The following is a 20,870-nucleotide window of genomic DNA, read 5'->3' on the forward strand; positions in this document are numbered from 1 at the left end:
CAATCACTGCATTGTTTTCAAGGTGCTTATAGATCAACTTCTTTATAATTTGCTCCAAAAATTTCTCAGGGATGGATGTCAGACTAACTGGTCTATAGTTCCCAGGTTGCTCCTTTTTGCCCTTTTTGTAGATAGGGACAACATTAGCCCTCCTCCAGTCGTCCGGCACCTCACCTGTCTTTCATGATTTTAGTACTCTTCTGCTTTTAGTACTCTTCTGCTGATGGTTTTAATTTGATTTTATGATGCTCTAACGGTTTTATTCTCTGCTACTGGTTTTATATTGGCTTTATTTAAATGTTTGTAGTATACACTTTTATGTATTTCTTTTTCCTAGGAGCTTGGCATTTCCTAGTGCTTGGCATTTATCCCTATTAAATTTAAGAGAACTTAGGTTGGATGGTTGAAAAGTACAGAAAATAAATCAATAAAAAATTAAAGTATATGGCTTTGGGTCAATTTATTCAGGTTCCTTTAGGAAGAAAACAAGAAAGAATCTTGTGGTGCCTGAAAGTCTAATAAATTCATGATGGCATAAAGTTTTTCTTTCATTGGAGTCCAGTTCATCAGATGCAAGATACTGCCTTACAAGTATATATACACATGGTTGGGCTGGGTGTTTGGAATCTCTGAGGAGTTTGATCAAGTCATTGAAGTGACCCTATTCAAGGTCGTGAGGGACAGGACTGCTTCGTATTGCCCTACAACGAGTTCCGAATGCGAGTCGGGATTTTGCAGTGCATATTTTTGTAGACGAGACAACGGATCACGCATTAGGAGGGAGGCAAGATTTTATTATAAAGGTTCGCGCTCTTCCCAGATTTTGCCCCGAAGACGGGTAGAAATAGGGTCGATTTCTTGTGTAGCTGCCCCTGTCCTCCCTCTAGGTCGAAGGTTGCTATCCTTCCTATGGACATTTTCCCGGGAATAAATCCCACAGAACGCAGGTGAGACGTGCATCTGTTTAAACATGTATAGGATTGCTCTACGGTAGGAACTAGACCGGCAGACTTTTTGACTACAACTCCCAGAAGCCCCTGCCATCATAGCCAATGCCCGGGAATTCTGGGAGTTGAAGTCCAAAGTATTCGGGGCTCTACTTTCAGCTTACCTCTGCTCTACGGCACTTGATCCTTTCCAGATGCTAGCGTTGCAAATAGTTCCTTGCCCAGGAGGTGGCGATCACGGAGCCTCTCCAGGCTCTGCTACGCCATTAAGCAACGGCGGAGAAAGGAAGTGCCCTACACCATCTCCTGTCCCCTCCTCTCTCCCTCCCGTCTGCTGGGGACAAGAATGAGAGAGAATGAGCCAGAGAGACACCTTGGTGCATCTGTTTGCTGGAGGGTAGGTGCAAATCGAGCGCTCACTCTTTGCCCCCTTCCTTGATGGTGCGTTAGAAACGTGTGAATGCGACCCCCAGACTTTGGCAACACGAGGCGCGCCTGTGGAGTGTTTAGGAGAAAGGGAGAGGGGTCTGCCTGGTTTAACAAGGCCTGCCCGGGATTAAAGATAGATAACTTCTGAAGAGACAACGGACTTGCCTCCGTTGCAGCAGGACCGCGATTCTCAAAAGCGACAGTCCAGAAAATGCCTCCCTTCTGCTCCTGTATTAATTGCTGCAGCTCCCGCGGAAATGGCTCCCCAGTTTTTAGCAGTTTTTAGCTGCTGCTGGGTGGGTCGGCTGGTATGTGTTGAAGGTTGTAGACCTGTACATGCTTGGGAGTAAGCCCGGCTGAAGTCGGTAGGACCGACTTCCGAGTAAATCTGCTTAGGATCGCGCTGGAAAGGGTGTGTGCATTTGACTGCTACGAAGCAGAATGTGGGTGGGGGCTTGCAGCGGATCACAGCTAAGGGGCTTCTTGCTCCAGAGGCTTCCGGAGGATCTGGCTTGTGTCCACTTTTGCGGCGAAGCCCTTTTCTTGCGTTTCTGTACTTCCCCCTCTCCTCCTTAATTGGAAAGACAGTGGCCTCTTCTTCAGTGTAGCATGTTGGATTTGGAGGAAATGAGGCAAACACTGGTTTTGTGGTTTTCATTAAGAAACCTCTAAATATATCTTGCAGTCAGGTGCTCTGAAGAGTAGGGTATAAATAGGGCCTTTTACACAAACTCCTATTTGGGGTAAGAAGAAAAACACCCCAAAAGGATTTTTTTCAGACATGGTTAGAAGATAATTTTGGGTGATTTTCAGACTAAAAATAATCTACTGGTTCCAACTTTTATATAGACATAGCGTTAATTCCCATCTGTACTTGATCCAGCTGGTTGTGGCGTGTGTGCGTGTGTGTAAATTCTCAATTGATTGGTTAGAGCAACCTTCCCCAACCCAATGTCCCCCAGATGTTTTCACTCCAACTCCCATCAGCCTTAGCCAGCATGGCCAATGGTTAGGAATCCTGGGAATTGTAGCTCCAAACATTTGGAGGGCATTAGGTTGTGGATGACTGGCTTAGAGCCTAATGTACACAGTACAGATGTATAGCCTGGCCTATTCTAAGGACACATTTCCACATCCAGATCCCATGCCTAGTTATTCAGGAATAAATCACTCTGAATTCAATTGGATTTATTCCCATGTAACTGGGCATCCAACTCCACTGTGAGTGGAAGTCCAATGATGCAACAGGGACTGCTGGCACAACAGGATTTCCCCCATCCTTTCTCCCTGCTGTGCCCCTCTCCCTCATGCTTCAACTGCTGGTGGGAAGAGCTACAGGGAGCAGAGGAAATCCATTCCATTCCCAGATCACCAGCATTGGATCCACCCCCTCGGGTTATTATTCGCAACACATTTATTTATTACATTCATATCTGGTGTTTTTTTCCTCCAAGGAACCCAATGCGGTGTACATAATCCTCCACCTCTCCATTTTATCCTCACAACAATCCTGTGGGGTAGGTTGGGCTTAGAGTCTGTGACTGGCCCAAAGTTACCCAGTGAGCTTCCAGAGCAGAGTGGGGACTAGAACCCGGATCTCTGGATTCACAATCCAATACTCTAGCCACCACATCACACCAGCTCTTCATTGGATATAAAAGTGAAATTGTATCTTTATGAGAAGATATCGCTCTTGGTCAAGCCAGACTCTGAGACTTCCAGTTGAGTTAAACATGTAAATATGTCTGACTTGAAGAACTTCTATTAGAGTACCAAATTAACTTGTGTTGAATTGGATAAGATAAAGGGTTGAGTTAATCAATGGCAGGGACCAAAGGTTTTTTGCATGGGTAATTTAAACAGTTAATCTTCGAGGATGAGCTTTTCAAGCCGTGTTTCAAGCTTTTCAACATTATCATGGTTGCTTGCCTCGTGTTAGCGCCTCTTTCATGTATTTGAATGAGCTTTTGTACATAAAGTGGAGGTGGTGAACTCTGAGACGAAGCTTTCTAACCTTTCTTTGTGGAAAGTAGCAATCATAATCTTTTTGTAATAGTAAATACAGAATCAAGGGTTGATGCATTTGTGTATAAATTAATCTATAACAGAGTGTGATCTAATATTTCCTAAGAGCCTTTCCAATGATGAGAAAACTTTCCCAGTATCCTGCTAAGAATACAATATAAACAAGCACCATTGAAAATCTACTATAGCAGAGAAAAACAATTCAAACTCCTAAAAAAAGCAACAGAGGCAGGTTACAAAATGAGGGTTTATTGCTGCAAGGAAGTAGACGACAGCTTTTCTACTGTTTGCCATTGCAGCTCAATCCAGGTATGTTAGGAATGTCTATGTCTATTGATTCATTGGGATTTGGCACACTGCATTGAGTTTTCTTTTGTTTTTAAGAATTGCATGATCACCCACTCATTTGAATGTTGCAGTGAGATAGTATTCAGGGTTTTTTTTAAGCAACAACAGAATACATTTAAGGTATTCCAAAAATACCACAGGTGTGTAAGGAGAGGTTAGGGTGTTTGCCGCTGGTGATATCACATACACAATCCGATAAATGACTGTGATAGCACTAAGAAATAAACAGAAAGAGAAATCAAGATGGTAAACGTTGGGAGTATTTTCCCTACTAGAAAAGTTTAAATTTTATGCTGTAATCCATTGAGTTCAATCCGGTTTTTTCCTAGGTAACCACCTATAGGATTGTGGCCTCAGGTGGGACATGAGTTTTATAAAAGTGAATGGTATTCAATAGTGAATAGAGATTTCCCCCCTCCCTTTCTCATAATACTACAATTGAATGAATTGATTGGCATTAGGTTCAGAACAGACTGAAAGAGCTGTTTTTACACAATGCATAATTAACACTTGGCATTCACTGGCACAGGATGTGGTGATGGCCAAAATAGCTTTAAAATGGTTAGACAAAATGGTTGTAATTACTAGTAACCATGATAGCTAAATCGAGCTTCCATGCTCAGAGGCAGTGTACCTCTGAATACCAGATACTGAGGATATAATCAGGGAAGGGCTGTTAGCAGAGCATGAAGGCTTCTGCCTGCCTGCCTATGGAAACAGGTTGCTGGACTAGATGGACCCTCAGACTTGATCCAGTAGGCTTATACAAACACACATTCCCTATTATACAGTGGTAGTCACCCCTGTTGGCAGCTGGGGATGACAATGTTTTTCAGTCCCAGTAACCATTATTTTGTAGTAAAGACTTCCTTACCACAGAAGAAAAGCTTAAAGAAGAATTAATACATTGTGGACTAACAGGAACCACAGAGCTATTGCCTGAAAAGTGATCCATCTGGAAAGGCCCTCAGGCCAAACTGACAGGGAGTGGTTGCAATATGAGGCAGCTGAGCACCATGGGGGGTTAAAAGCTTAGACAAGGAGGAAAGGAGGTGTTCTTAAAAATAAATATAGCATTCTTTTCCTCCTGCCCTGGTAGTCCTCAAATAGGAGTGTGGTCTGACTGGTGGGTGCAGAAATAGAAGAGCTGGAGAACCTCAGAAGCTGGGGCCAAATCTAGCCTGGGGTGTGTGTTTCCTCAGTCTGGCCCTCCCACAAAGCCCCATCCCCATCCCCTTTCCCAAAGTTATTTATTTATTTTTATTTATTATTATTTATTTATATAGCACCATCAATGTACATCGTGCTGTACAGAGTAAAACAGTAAATAGCAAGACCCTGCTGCATAGGCTTACATTCTAATAAAACCATAATAAAACAATAAGGAGGGGAAGAGAAAGCAAACAGGCACAGGGTAGGGTAAACAGGCAATGGGTAGGGTAAAACTAACAGTATAAAGTCAGAACAAAATCAAAACTGCCGGTCCTTTGATGGATTCCTGGCTTCTGTGTATTTTTCCCCCATCCTAAAGGGTTGAAATGTCTCTCTTAAAGCTTAGTTACTGACAGTAAGAGCTTTAAGCTAAAATGTGCAGCTATTTGGGGGGGTTCCCTCTGGCCCAACCAAGGGCTGTTATGAGGCCCCCTTTCTTTGAAATGAAAGGTGGCCTTTGGCTGAAGAGGTTTCCCACCCCTGATCTAGGTTAATTCCAAATACACGGGATGTGGGGGGGGGGACTGATACATTATTTCCCCCTTTCTCTGTCCTTCAAATCTGTTTCCATCGTGTTTTTATTTCTAATTCTTGAGGGAGGTAATCAAGCTGTAAATTTTATTTAAAGCAGGGTAGCACATTGCTGGTGTTAATCAAACTACCCCTGCACCTGTCCTGCCAAGTTATTCCCCTATAAACACCAGATAGCCTGATGCTAATTTGAACCTAAACGCCCTTGGCTTTAGTCCGAGCTTTTAAAACCTGTGCCTCTGGTCATATGCAAAGTACTTTCTTTCATACATAATCAACTGTAACTTGACTCTGGAATTGACCTGGGTCAACTTTTAAGTTCATAATGGCTGGGTTTTGACGACACGCTAATCAACGGGTGTGGGGGGGGGTATAATAGGAACAAAATGGAAAATAACCGTTGATTAGCGTGTCGTCTGAACTCAGCCAATGTCTCCTCTTAACTTGGAGCGATTCTCCCGTTTTTCCGTCTGCAACTTACATGCTATTAAGGGCACGATCCTATGCATGTTTAGGGTGGGAAAGCTTTGCGATTCCCAGAATTCCTGGCTGGGGAACTGTGGGAATTGTAGGACTTTTTCCTGTCTAAAAGTTGTGCCCCGAGAAACTTCCCCTGTGTGCGGACGGATAGCGAGAGGAACCCCTTCCGTCAGAGGGAAGGGAGCCCAGGTCGGGGGATTGGATCTTTCCGGGGAATGCTCTCCAATCTTCCAACCAGGCAACTCGCTTTCCCTTTTCCCTGCTCCGAGCCGCGGAGACAGGTGGCCGCGTTGCAAGCCTGCGGCATGCCGAATCTGCCCTCGCCCGCAAGAGCCAAAGGTGGAGAGATAAGATAACGGCCTAATCCGGCAGCAGACGACGCTGTTCCGCTCAGGAGCCGCGTTCCCTGCTGCCAACACAGGTGCCACTTAACCTTCGGTACCTTTACTTGGGAGTAAATCCCGCAGTAATCAGTGGGGCTTACGCCCAAGTCAGCGGGCATGGCTCCAAGAGCGTCCCCTTCCCAGGTGAGATGCAACGTAGCGCAGGGTATGGCGGGGGGGGGGGGAGGAGGGGTGGCATAGCCCGCCGCCACCTCTAGGCGGCAGCGGCAGCTGTTCCCGGGTCTCCGCCTGAGCTCCATTGATGCGCCCGCTTCGCTTCAGCGCTCCCGATCACGTGCGCAAAGCCTGCTAAGCTGCGGCTGCTGACGTCACAGCCCCTCGCGAGCCAATGGCGGCGTCTGTTTATAGTGGGCCTCGTTTAGTATTTAGAAGCGAAAGGGCCCGGCCGCCCCCGGCTCTGCTGCATCCTCTGGGCGAGGAGAAGTCGAGCTTCGTGCTGCCGATACGCGCGGCGGTGGGCTTCTGTCTTGGGGGCCCTCTTGGGTATCGCAGGCCAGCTCTGGGCCCTCTGGGATTGTGTTCTTTGAAACAGGAGGCAAATGGCAGCTCTGGTCCTGCCCGCTTATCGCCGCTCAGGCTAGCAAGAAGTGCAGAGCAGAGTGAGAAAGCCGTGGTGCCCCCTTCTTCCTTAACTCTTTGCGGGGGACAAGAATGAGAGACGATGAACCAAAAAGACACGTGTGTGCATCTGTTTGCTGGAGGGTAGGTGAACATTTTTAGTGTTTTTCTCCCTTTCTCTCTCTCACCTCCCTTCTTTCACCCCGCCTTTCTTTCTGCCTTAACAAATTGTTGCACGCCTGTATATACGAAACTCCTATATACTAATCTGTGGGATTCAGAAACTTGTAGATCTTGCTGAGTTGGTGGTTGTGTGCATGATGGGTATAATGTAAGAGTTCCTTTTAAAAATATAGAAAGGGAGAGATGGGGCTGAGTTGGGGTGGTGTTTAAAATGGGAGAGAATTGTTACAGCGTGTTTGAGTTGATCATGAAGCATTTAGAGAAACTTTATCTCTTGAGGCCCATCAACTAGCTGCACATCTCCAGTAAATATTGATAAGTGGGACGTGTTACACCGCACCTCCGAAATATATCCGTGTATGCGAAAGGAAGTTTTAACCTTAATCCGCCATCCCAGGCATTTGGGGTTTGAGCTGGCCAATTTCCCCCCTCCCCCTAAACTGTTACCTCAACATTGGCAGGCTATGTTTTACGTTCTTTAATTTTTTTCCAATGTATTTTAATTTACAAACGTTATACTCCTGTGTATTTACAGAGTTCCCTGAGTATAGAAGCCACTGTCTTATTTTTGGTTTGCTCTGTTTTGCTTCCAAACAGAGAGGTGCTCGGCCTCTGGAGCTATCTTTCCCATTCTTTTGAAAGTAAGAATGGGAAAGATATCACCAGTATAGCAGTGGTGGTCATAGCTTTCCTTCCTTCCTTTTTTCTTTCAGGGGGAGACAGAAAGGATCTAACGTGCACACATTCTGCCACACTCCTGTTTGACACTATGGTCTTCCTTTTGGAATGGTTTCAAGACCATTTAGAAGCAAATTGTAATAGTGTTGTCTAGTACAGATCTTGTATAAGTACTGAATGGGTCATGTGCTGGAGAGATTTGGGCTGCAATCTTATGCAAACCATTGAACTCAACCCGGTTTATTATTGAGTACACATGTAAGGGATTGTACTGTTCAACAGAAATCATATTTGTATGTGAGAATAAGGCCCATGAACAATTTAGTTTCTTTTACGGATCCAATTAATTTGGCATTATTTGGCATATAATAGTGTTCTGTTTATTGTGCACAACTGAACAATGCCTACTTCAGATTTAAGTCTCACCAAGTTCAGTAGGGTTTACTCCCAGATAAGCGGGTATAAGATTGTGCAGAGTTTCCTGAATGAATCTTAAGTAATTTTTTATGTAGAAAAAAGAGTTTGGGAGCAAATGCTCAAAAGATAATAATCTCAAGTGAATGTGATAAGTGGAAGGAGTTCTCTGAGATAGCTATTTGCGGCAAGAGGGGATCTTAATCTCAACTTTTTGAGCAACACCTTAGTAGTCCATGCCATTCTTCTAAGAGGACAGGATGTTTGCAAGCGTTGAAACCAAGATTGTTAAAGGATTAATTTTCTGCCAGGCCACAATAAAAACTGATGCACTTTTAAAAAATGACATTGGCCAATAGAATGCGTTGATTCTTTCCCAATTAAACAAATGCTCTTTCTAGACTTTTTTTTAACCTACTCCTACTTTAAGCACGAAATCTTAGCACCATGTCTTACATTTCTGATCTGTCATCTCCATGAGTACGCCCCAGCTTCCCTGCACTCTTACTTCTGTAGAATTTTGCTTGTGTCTGAAGACAGACCAGGGCCAATTGGGGATCAGAAGCACGTGATTTGCCTCTGAAGCTAGTAATTTTCCTCTGTGGCTTGAGGGAAAGTGCCCTAGGCTAGAATCTCCGTTGTCTGCTTCAAGGTCCCATGAAGTTGGTCAAAGTTCATATTGGGCAGAAGGTAAGTTACAGAGCTTGCTTTGCTTGTTTTCAAAGTGGTAGCTAAAGGCTTGTCCCTAATCCCTCGGTCAGCAAAGCTGAAAAATGTGTGTGTGTGTGTGTGTGTGTGTGTGTGTGGTCACATGCAGAGCAGGGTGAAAGTAACTTGGGGTCATCAATCCCAACTATTTCTGTTACCTAGCTGCTAGGGAATGCTCTTTGGCTTTGCTCCTATAGTGGGAGCGTTATTTCCACCCTTTTTATTTTGGTTGCAGAATATAGAAAGCACTGTTTCACTTGTATTGACCACTACCCTTTCTTTTACAGTGACTCAAAATATGTGCATTTGAGAGGGAAGAGTTACTAGTATAGCAGCAACAAAATGAAATGTTATCTTTCTAGCATTTCTCATCTCTGACCTGACCTAGTAGAAAGAACCATCTATCTATCTCTGAGGTCCAGCAAAAATCCAACTATTATCTGGAGTGTATTTACTTGAAAATAAGTTCGTTGGATAATTTATAAATTCCCTCTTAGTATATATGAAAACCATGTTATGTGAAAGAATAGTGAAACAATCACAATTTAGAAAGCTGTTGCCCCTTGAAAGCAGGTATGGGGTGCCCCCCCCCCCAGGGATCCCATTCCTGCCCCTGCCCCTTTGCCACTGAGGGAAAACCTCTTATTTCCATTTAGCAGCTGATCAGAGGTAAGTACATTCCCCTGCTTAACATTGAAAATGTATCTCTTTTTCAGTAATTAGCAGGGGATGGGACTTATCTCTGACCAGCTGGTGATTGGAGATAAAAGTTCTCTACTGCAGGGCATGAAGCTGATGAGCGATTCAGTCCTGCAACCTTCTGAACTTTTATCCTGCAGAAGATTGTCCTGCTTACTTCTGTGTAGACATGCATAGTAGGCTTGATGTTTGGGATGCTATTTGAAAGTGCTAGTGAGTGATTTGGGTCTACTTACTTCTGAATAGATATGCAGAGGCTGGTCCTGCTGCTCAAGTTTCTAAGTAGACATGCTCCTACTATAAATTGCTATCAGTGAAATGAAGGTGGAGGGTTGGATTTTTTTTCAGCCTCACTTACTTTTACATGTAGACCTGCCAACCCTTAGAATGTAGCCCCTGTGAATTTCTTCAAAATGGAATCTGGTTGAAAGAGGCTCCCCATCTGTTTTATAGGATTGATTCACTGAAGCATTTCTTATTAGCTTCTCTGCAGAAGCAGATACTTTTTAAAAAAACACGCCTCTAAAACTTAAATGGAGGCTCCTCTATAAAATATGTTGGAACAGTTGTCCCTATTAATTTTGAGCTTAGAATATGGAGAACATGAGAAAACAATTAAATCAACAATTTTGATGACTGGATTCCTGATGAATTCTTATGAACCATGACCATAATAGTTTTACAAGACCGTAATAGTTTTACAAATCTATGAATGCTGTGAGACCCCTTCCAGAGAGCTTCTACTACAGGGATGGGGTCATGTGGCCCTCAAGTGATTGTTGGGCTTCTACTCCCACCAGCCCTAGCCAGCATAGCCAATTGTGAGGGATGATGGAGTTGCAGTTCAGCAACATTAGGAAGGCCACTTGTTTCCCATTCCTGCTCTACTACTTTCTTGTCATCTAAACCGTATTCTTTCTCCTTCCCTCATGATTAGGGATATGAAGCCACAGTACAAATCAGTGTTGGGTGATCTTGGTTTTTCCAATGTTTTTCAGAGAATTCTTTTGAAAAGCTGTTGGATTTTTTTTCAGGTTGTTCTTTGAAATATCGGGCTCATTCCAAATGCTTTTGTGCAGGGGATGGGACTTAATCTCTGACCAGCTGGTGATTGGAGATAAAAGTTCTCCACTGCAGGACAAGGGATGAAGCTGATGAGTGATTCATTCCTGCATCCTTCTGAGCTTTTATCCTGCAGAAGATTGTCCTGCTTACTCCTGTGTAGACATGCATAGGCTTGATGTTTGGGATGCTGTTAGTCCAGGATTCTGTTTACACAGTGGCCAACCAGCTGTTGACCCACAAACAGGACACAGGTGCAACAGCATCCTCCTGCCCATGATCCCCAGCAACTGGTGTATACAGGCTTACTGCCTCTGATACTGGAGGTAGCACATAACCATCATGGCTAGTAGCCATTGATAGCCTTCTCAAGGAATGTATATAACCCCCTTTTAGAGCCATCCAAATTGGTGGCCATCGTTCTATCTTGTGGTAGTGAATGCGCTGTGCGGAAGTACATCATTTATCTGTCTTGAATCTCCTACTAATGGGTTTAATGGGATGACCCTGGGTTCTAATATTTTGAGAGAATGAGAAAAATTCTCCTCTTCCATATTTTCCACACCATACATAATTTTGTACGCCTTTATCATATCTTCCCTTATTCACTATTTTTCCAAGCAGTTGTAACCTTCCCTCATAGGGGAGATGCTCCAGCCCCTTGATCATTTTAGTTGCTCTTTTCTGTACCTTTTCCAGCTCCACAATGTCTTTCCATTTTCCTGATCAGGCTTGGAGGCTCCCTCTGTTTTTTCTTTGCCCCATACCCTTTCAGCAGCAGCAATGGTAGGGGATGTGTGGGAAAGGATGGACTTCTTCTCAAGCAGGCCCTAGAAATCTTATCAATAGAAACTTTCCAGAAATCCCTTAAACTTGCAGTTTGCTAGTGCTTAGCATCTCTTAACATTTGTTTCTTGATTACATGGATGAACCACTTTTCTTCCAAAGTGGCATACATACTTCATACACATTTTATTATCACAACAACCCTGAGTAGATTAGGCTGAGAGTTGGTGACTGACCTAAGACCACCCAGTTAGTTTTATGTCTGAGTGTAGATTTGGACCTGTGTTTCCCTGGTCCTAGTCGTTTATCCACTAAACTATAGCGGCTCTTATTACTGGCAGGCTTGCTGCTTTGGTTTTGAGTTACCTCATTTATTCAGGGTTATACTACAAAATATTAATAAGAATGGCATTGTTCAAAATTACAATACTTCTGTTTTTATTATATTGATATTACTGGCAAAGTTATACGTGATTATGTTGCTTTGCCCTCTTTATATGTGCACTGTTAGTTGCTGTCCCTTGTTCCATATAATCCCCTTTCTGCAGGTGCATTGTGCATTCTTCTGAAGTCAAACTGTAGCATCTGAAGAATTAGGTTATCATTCCTAACAGTCTTTTCTGGAAGATATTTCTACTACAGTCAGTAGTAGAGCAGATGTAGACTGAGGCAGGACTGTGGAAATGGTTTCAGATTTGATCTCTGACTAGGAATGGGAAGTTAAGGGTGGGGGGAAATTATTTTTGTAAATGATAAGAGTTGTGTTGTAAAAATATGGGCTTTGGCAGCTATATAGCCTTTCTCCTAAGTTGCTGATTGCAATGACAGCGTTCTCCTGGGCTTTTAGCAGCTTCTATAGCTAATCATTTACTTGCATGCTTCACTAAACTTCTGGGTTACTATAGACTTCTAAGGTTTAACTGTCACCTGGCTGTAAAAAGCTTTCAGTAGCTGCATTGTAAATTACTCACAGCCTTCTCATATGGTCTACTAAATAGAACTGAGTGCTAGCATTTCACACCAAAACAATTTTGTGAGCCTGGCACCCAGTTGTTTCACGATTGTAACAACACAGTATAAATCAGGTGGGCAACTTATGGCCCTCCAGATGTTTTGGCCTGCAACTCCCATCAGTCAGTATAGCCAGTGATGAGAGATCATGGCAGTTGTAGGCCAAACATCTGGAGGGGCACAAGTTGCCCAGTCCTAGTATAAATGCACTGTGGAAAGCTGTCCATGAATCATATGTGACTACAGGGGGCCCTGGTGAGAATATTGTCTTATGTATCCTGTAAAACGCAGTCCTTCATGGATGTCATTGAAAAGTGATTCCTCTCTGTATCCCTGCAAATCTGCAACCAAAAAACATGAATATTTGATATTTCTTTATTGCACAACTTTACATATTGCTTTCCAGTAAAATATCAAAGCAGTTAACAATAACAAGCAGTTAACAATAATTGTATAGTTATATAACTATACAAATATAACAATAAAATACAATGAAGTAATCACTGGTTGGCAATAAAGCTATAACTATACTGGCTGGGTCACACTTCAGGGAAAGAGATGAGTCATAAGCAGACGTCTAAGATCAAAACAGAAGACGCCTGCCTAATGTTTACAGGGAGTGCATTCCAGAGGTAAGGTGCTGCAACACAAAATGCTGAGTTACAGGTACACTTGAAGTGAACCTCAGGCGTATGCGACATCATCAAAAGGACCAGACACTAACTCAGATACATATGTACCAAATCCCAAAGCTTATAGTTCCAGAAAACCACATGAATATTCCAACTATGACTATGTTATTGACCGATTTGAACAGGGTATATGGTACACATAAAACTGTCATCCAATTAAGGAAATAGTTGTCAATTTATTGGTATTAATTTGGATGTAGTAGTTACAAAGTAAGAATATGTGTTGTCTCATAGAAGATGTTGCTTCTATGTGTAAGAGTATTAAGATGGTGGTGTTATTTGCAGTTTTACATGTACTCATCTTTAAAAAATATGATATATTAAATCTGCTATCCAATTAATTAGTAATGCCTTTGAGTCAATTATGTATTCTTAATCAGTGGTGGGAGGAATCCTATGTTCACTAGTCATCATCTGAGAGCTCACTGGATTGTTAGGATTTTCCCTTCCAAGGTCTCAGACAGTGCTCCAATCTTGGAAGAGGTAGTCGGAGATCTGCCCCCCCTCCCGTCCCCTCACAGCTGGCATGGAAAGAACTGCACTGGCTGCTTTTTGAGGTCAGAAAAGCAACTTTAGAGAGGGGAAATGGGGGCATTTCAGGGGGAGGGGACTAGAGTGGCCGGGATACGAGTTATCCTTAGTCTCTTCCAGCCTCCTTCCCTCCAATTTGGAAGCACTGTCCGTCTAGTGAAAAAATGCAGGGCAATGGGTCAAAGAGGCAAAGATTGCCTCTGCTGCTCTTCATTCCCTGCATTGGATGATGGGAATTCTCAAGAGTTTGGGTTTTCTGACCATCAAGGAAGCAATCAATAGGATTGCCCCTTAAACTAACTAATTCGTTGGTTAAACATTACAGACCTACATTACATCTATCTTTTAACATTTCAGTACATGCCATGATTATTATAACTGGAACAATGTAAGTCTTGTTAGGGCATGACATCAAGGAGTGACACTCTTCGAATTCCGTTTGAGACAGAAAAACCTGGGAGAGTTTTTTTGAAAGCTAGACATGAAGTGTTGCTTATTATTGGTGTTGGCTCAGTTTATTTTAAGGGTCATTGCTAATTTCTCAGAAACGTACAGTTTGGTCTGGAAATGGCTTGCCTACGTAAAACAGAAATAGTAGCTAATGCCGTGAATGTTTTTCCCTCTCTCTTTTTTCTTTTTAATAAACACACTTTTGAACCTCAGCTCCTGTCCAAGTATCAACAAACACTTTAGTATTGACTCTTCTGCTCGTTCTTGTACACTTTCTCCCTGTACATCTGCTACCTCCCTAAATACCACATCAGCACAGTTCAACAACATAGCATTTTTAAAAGGTTTGACAAATTCCTAGAGAAGGAATAAGTATTGTATAGCTTCAGTAATTTTTGTGAACAGCCCAGAGAGCTTCAGCTATTGGGCAGTATAAAAATGTAATAAATAAATAAATAAAAGTAATAGAACCTCCATGTTTATAACTAACTTTATGAGATGCTTTGGGACAACAGGTTGTCCATCTCCATGCCCTAAATAATTTGGGTTCTAGTGTCTTCTCACTGGCTACTCTAACAAATAGTCTGTAGGTATAGTCTGATCCAGCAAGACAATTCTTTTTATGATTATATGTAGAGTACTGATGAATGGATGCTTCCCTCACAGCTTTGGCTGGCTTAGTAGTTCTTTGAGTGGAATTTAGACAGCTGACTTTAGTTGTCCTACAAGCACAAATTGAAAGTAGATTCCACTGAGTTAGGTTCAAGCAAGTGTGCATAGAAATGGAGCCTTAGTAATTGATCTATTTTATTTGTTCTTGGCGAGGATGCATGTATTGAGTAGTCATACACGTGAGAGAGGTCTATTTCCATAATTGTGGATATGAAAATCTTGCTGGGAGAAGTCATGCAATATTTGAAATTGCTGCATTAAACAAAGGTCTTGCAAAGCCATATAGTACTATTTATAGACATCTGTCTATAAATAGGCTCGTGTAGCTCAGAGTGTCTGGATGTTAACACAGAATTTGGGAAGGGGAAAGTAGAGTACTTTGTGCATATCTATTTAGAAAATAAAAAGTGGAAGTGAAAGGGGCTGTGTGTAACATCTAAAGCCATCTCATTTTTCTGCGTTCAAAATAGCACAATAAAGGAGTATTGTTGGTATATTAAGAGGATAAATAAGAAAATGAACAAGCAAACTGCACATCAGTCTGCTGAAACTCGAATTTAGAAGAGAATCCGAAACAAGACGTGTAGCCAGTTACGCGGTTCGCACATCACGGCGACCAATTGTCGGTTATGTAATCCATGATTTGCGGGAACGTGCGCTGCCAACCAGCTGCTTCCTCATACTGTAAACAGTGGTCAACCCAATGGTTTAATCTATGATTTGCTGCCATGATATGTTAACTCATCCACTGGAGACTCTTTTTTAGATATGCCTGACTTAATGCATTTTCTTTTGGATATTTAACTGCCAACTTTGGAAACTGAACGTTAAGCTTGTTTCTTGGACCTTCTCATTGATAAACAGTTCGGTTACCTCTCAAATGATCTGTTAGAAGACTTACACTTCATCACGAATTAATAGTTCTAAAAGATTGAGAAGAATAAATTACGAGTTTGTTTTCCTTCATCTCGTGATACTTGAAGTTCAATTTATTGTAGTGGTCATTGAGCGAACTAGTTCAGACTTGACTTGAAAAGGTTGCTTTGCTAATGCAACAGAAATAGGATTACTCTTCTGTGCAATAAAACTTCGTAAATTAAGACTACATGGTAAAATAATGCGACTTATGATAAAAGCATTTGTAAAGATATGTATTGAATATTTGTTTTCGCATTGAAGTTACTGGTTTTGTATCTATGACATTTCAGAATGATAAAGATAAATACATTAGCTGTTTCTTTTACTGTATTTCTGGTAACAGGCTTGGTAAATGAGCAAGCTATATAGTAAGCGTCTTGAACATAACATCCTGCACCTTCCTTTTAAAAAAGCACATTGGTCCAATTGTATGCATCTGGCAGGCCGTCCAGTTTGTATTAAAATAACATTTCTTGTTTTCTTTAAGCGTTCTGTTGATAAATTTAACAGGGCACTTTTGGTTTTTGAGTGCAGGCTTGGACTGAATTTTATTTTGGGACTACACATGAAATAAGTTTGAATAACCAGAACTACAACCTGAAGTACAGATTGCATGCTGGCCATAGGCAGTAAATATGTATGGTTTTGTACCAAATCAATCTGATTCCATATCTGAAGTTGTACCTCTGATACATTCAACTGTACTGGTGGTACAGTACTGCTACTGAATAGAGCATAGGAAGCTGCCTTTATATCAGGCCAATCTGTCCATCAAACCCAGTATTGTCCGGTCAGACTTTCTAAGCATAAATTCTCATGGTATTTTGAATAGCTTCTGGACTCTCAGTTTGGTAAATACACAGTATAAAGTAAGTCTTACCATCTTAAGCAGGTAGCCTATATACGTGTGTGTGTGTGTGTGTATCTATAATTCTGTGAAATTTATTGTATTAAAATGGGGATTCTTTCGATGTGAATTTAAAAGAAAGTGGGTAGAGAAAGATTAGGTTCTTGACAGAATTCTCTTTGAATTCTGAAAATGTTCTACCAGATAGGATGTACAAATTGATATTAATAAAAGCATTTACTTCACTGTGCTAGTAAAATAATTATATAAATGGTGCACAATGTGGAAACGATTCATTCTTTATACTATTCATTGGAAGCAGAAATCAAGCTACTGAAATTGGAAACACACGTTTCTATTTAAAAACTTCAAAGTTTACTTCATGCAAATTTTGTATAGGTAGAAACACTGGAGAGATACTCAGGTTGGCAAAGGGATACTTCATGGTGGCTGCCATTAAATTTGATCTAGATGAGATCTGGTTGATGTCCTTATTCCCCATTTAACTACAGTTGGTTATTTAGAAGTAGAAATCATGACAAAAGCTTGGTTGTTCTAGGCTGTTGCTGACAAACCAAAGAGTTGTCTGTCTTTAAAATCTTATATCCACTAGGTTTCATGAGGAAACAGACTCTAGTTTGAAAACATTTCAGCAGCAAAGAATGTTTAGCTCATTATGTTTTGTAATTGGCTTAGGAATCCACAATTTCTGTGTCTTTGCCAGCTACCAGCCAAGGCAACTCTTGTCAACTATCTTTCAGGAAAGAGTCATGGGGAGCATGCCAGCATTGGTGGTTGTACTGTGGAATCACTACCTTCCCTGCAGGAAAGAATGGTGAGGACCATGTTGACTTTGATCACTGTTTGGTGGAGATCATTGCATTGCCTCCACTGAGTAGTGGTCAAGCAGTAGGAAATGGGGGCAGGAGCTCCAGGTGCCTTGGTCACACATTTGTCAAATTTTTATGAACCACCCAGAGAGTTTCGGCTATTGGGTGGTATAGAAATGAAATGAATAAATAAAATAAACTCCCAACTTTCCACCCAAGCTTGAAGCTGAGAAAGGGATCATTGCATAACTGCTTGGATGATCCCATCTTTGTAGCTTCAGATTTGAAAGGAAACGTAGTCACTTGCCAGAGGAAGGTAGAACCCTCACCATGACTTTCACATTGAGCAAAAATGTGGAGGCCTGTAGTTGCCATTCTACTGAGCCATTCAGCATCAAATGCCTTAAGGTTAATTAGAGGTTCTGGAAAAAAGTAAGAATAATGTAGTCTGTGCCTTGAGTTAGATGTTTACGTCTTATTTTTTGGTGCTGTATTTGAAGATGCCCACCATATTTACTTTGTATTTTTAATTTCAAACAGAAGTAGCATGTATTTGAATATATGACATGTTAAAGCAATTTATTAGAATACCTGCCTCAACTAGTCCAAGAAATTAAGCATTGCAGAAAGAAATATGCCATCTGTTTCAAGATGTTTTCACAGTATTTTCAGTGAAGTCCTTTTGATTCATAACTGGATATATTTAGGAATATTTTACTTATTTGTCACCTCCCAAGGCTAAAAGAAATGTGGTACAACATAATGAGCTTCAACTTCAGTTAGGTCTGATAATTAATATTGGGTGTTTTGTAGCTATTTATTCATATTGAAAAGATGAAGATACTAAGGACAGAGATTTAAATACGAGCACTTATGAAAGTTGCTGTCAGTAGAACATTTTCAATATGATTTGTGGGGGATGCAATTTAGGTAGAATGACAGTGTAAAAGTCCTAATGTCAAATACTTAAAACCAGAGGTTATCTACATTAAATGTTGTCTATATATACAGAAAAAAGTAGTGCAACATGTGACTACATTGCCATCCTAGTTTTGGTATTGCGTGCAATGTAATTTATGGATAGCAGAGATCTTACAGAGAGGTAATTGGGGAACTGATACAATTGATCTCAGTTGGAAGGAAAGCATTGGCCAGGAATCTTACCATAACTCCTGAATTATTCTTACGTTACATTTAGTTATTTCAATATAGACATGTTTAATTCCTTGATGACTTACACACCTTGTTTTTCTTTGCAGATGTGGGGGCACTGTTGGTGCAATTCTGACATGTCCACTAGAAGTTGTAAAAACGCGGTTGCAGTCTTCCTCAGTTACACTCTACATCTCTGAAGTTCATCTGAATACTGTAAATGGTGCCAGTGTTAATCGTGTAACTAGAGTTTCCCCAGGGCCTCTCCATTGTTTGAAGTGAGTACTTATTTTCCCCACCGCCTCGACTCTTTTAAGTTGTCTAAAAAAATAAATACCATTTTGCTCTATATCTTTCAGAGGTACACTTTATATCCTTTGAAAGAGCAAATTCTAGAAGGAAAATTAATATTCTTAAGATGTGTTTCAGTAGCTCTAGTTTGTCCTTCTTGTCTTTATGTTACTCCTTTGGTCTGCAAAGTAAGGTTCTGCAAGCATTGAGCTAAATCTGTACAGCACCATGTACATTAATGGTGCTATATAAATAAATAATAATAATAATAATAATAATAAATCCAATATTACGTGAGTGGACTTTTGCTCATATAATTGGAAGTTTTCCTCTCCTGAAGCCCTCTACATACATGACCTCAGAAAGTCATGAATTCACTGTGCTATAAGCAATCCATTATTCTTAATCGCAGCTAACCAATTTCCACCACCCACACACACATCTAAAATATGGAATGATAATTGCTCTATGCAGGTGTTCAACCTGCTCACATGATAGCAAAAATTGGGGAAGAGAGGTGGGTACGTATGTAAGCCCTACCCTCAGCCTCCTCATCTTTTAAGTCCCTAAATTTAGCATAGTGTTGAACACCTTTTTATGGTAAGGTGTGAGTCCATCTGGCCTTATCAGATCTGGTGCTGATAAGATCTTTGCTTTAATAAAAATACCACAAATTGTACTGGATAATTTCTGACAGGTCTCCAATATTCCATTCTTGGGCAAGGTACTGAAGCATATGGTTTCTCAGCTCCACAGATTGCTGGATGAGGCAGATTATCTAAATCCATTTTAATCTGACCAGGCCTGTTTAAGCAACAGAGTGCTTTTTTGCCTTGGTGGACAATCTTCTCTGGGAACTGGCCATGAAGTGTGTCCCTGTTGGATCTGTCTTTTGATATCATCGGCCATGGTATACTTCTGGGTTGTGTCTCTGATGGGACTGGGAGGCATGTTATATCGTTGCTCCAGTCATTCTTAGAGGAGCACTTTCAGGAGGTGGTGCTGGGGGAATCCTGTTGGATGCTGCAGCCATTGGTCTATGGTGTCTTGCAGGTTTCCATCTTATCACCAGTGTTATTTAATATATGCATGAGGCCACTGACAGAGAGTGTTTGGGGTTTGGGGGTTTGATGCTGATGACTCTGAACTCTATCTCTCCATCCCAAGTCCAAGGAAGCTGTTCTAGTTCCAACTCAGTGTCTGGTGTCTGCAGTGGACTGGATGAGGACAAACAAATTGAAGCTTAATCCAGACAAGATAGAGGTGCTCCAGAAAGGCAGGTCAGGGAATAGTGTGCCATATGGGGTTACAATCTTTCTGAAGACTCAGGCTCTTGGACTTGGCCTTGAACCTAGATGTCCAGGTTTTTGGCAATGGGCAGGAGTGCATTTGTGCAGGCTAGTGCAGCAACTGTGTCCATTCTTAGAGATGTCTGATCTGGCTTCCATGTGGGGAATTCTGCTTTACCGTGATTCTTGACCACATAGAGGCTTCTACTCAGATTAATATGAACATGAGAAGAAGCCTTCAGACCTTCCCCTCAACTGAGGAAGGTCAGGGACATAGCAGATGGGGACATTAGGAGTGGGGCTAGTGTGCATGCCCACCTCTGCTCTCCACTTTAAGCTGACATGTGACCCTCATAGGAGTAATGTCGATCTACCTTACACTGCATTGAATTCAGAGGTCTGCAAATGTATGCAATTGCAGGCAACATCGTTCATGTAGTAAGCATGACAGACTGCCAGCAAGCCGTCCTACTAGTTGGCAATGGGGCAATAAACGGTCTGCGCAGTTGTGCTGTGTTTCTAAGGATCTCCAAATGCTTCAAAAGTGCATGTGACTGGGGATGATCTTCCCCAGCTCTAGTTTTGTTTGCTTTTCATCATTATCACTTAATTTTTATGCTGGTTTTCCACAAAAGGTGCCCAGCCAAACAGCAATCCAAAATAAGAAATCATGCCAATACATCTATTACAATCGTTCATCATTACAATAATAAACAACTTATT

The 20,870-nt window shown here is 41.6% G+C and overlaps 1 protein-coding gene across 2 annotated transcripts in view; it reads left to right on the forward strand.

Moving 5' to 3' along the window:
* The first annotated feature begins 1,217 nt into the window (after positions 1 to 1,217).
* SLC25A36 (solute carrier family 25 member 36) overlaps positions 1,218 to 20,870 on the forward strand; it is a 44,109-nt gene continuing 24,456 nt past the window's right edge. Inside the window, exons 1-2 of one of the 2 annotated variants that reach the window (XM_063132230.1) lie at positions 1,218 to 1,344; positions 18,675 to 18,845. In XM_063132230.1, the coding sequence (XP_062988300.1) occupies positions 1,304 to 1,344; positions 18,675 to 18,845 (212 nt within the window). In that variant the 5' untranslated portion in view covers positions 1,218 to 1,303. Of the gene's footprint in view, positions 1,345 to 6,802; positions 7,079 to 18,674; positions 18,846 to 20,870 lie in introns of those variants that run through there. The other variant, XM_063132231.1, reaches the window with a different exon arrangement.

This window comes from Elgaria multicarinata, chromosome 8, assembly GCF_023053635.1.
Source record: "Elgaria multicarinata webbii isolate HBS135686 ecotype San Diego chromosome 8, rElgMul1.1.pri, whole genome shotgun sequence".
Taxonomy (NCBI): Eukaryota; Metazoa; Chordata; class Lepidosauria; order Squamata; family Anguidae; genus Elgaria; species Elgaria multicarinata.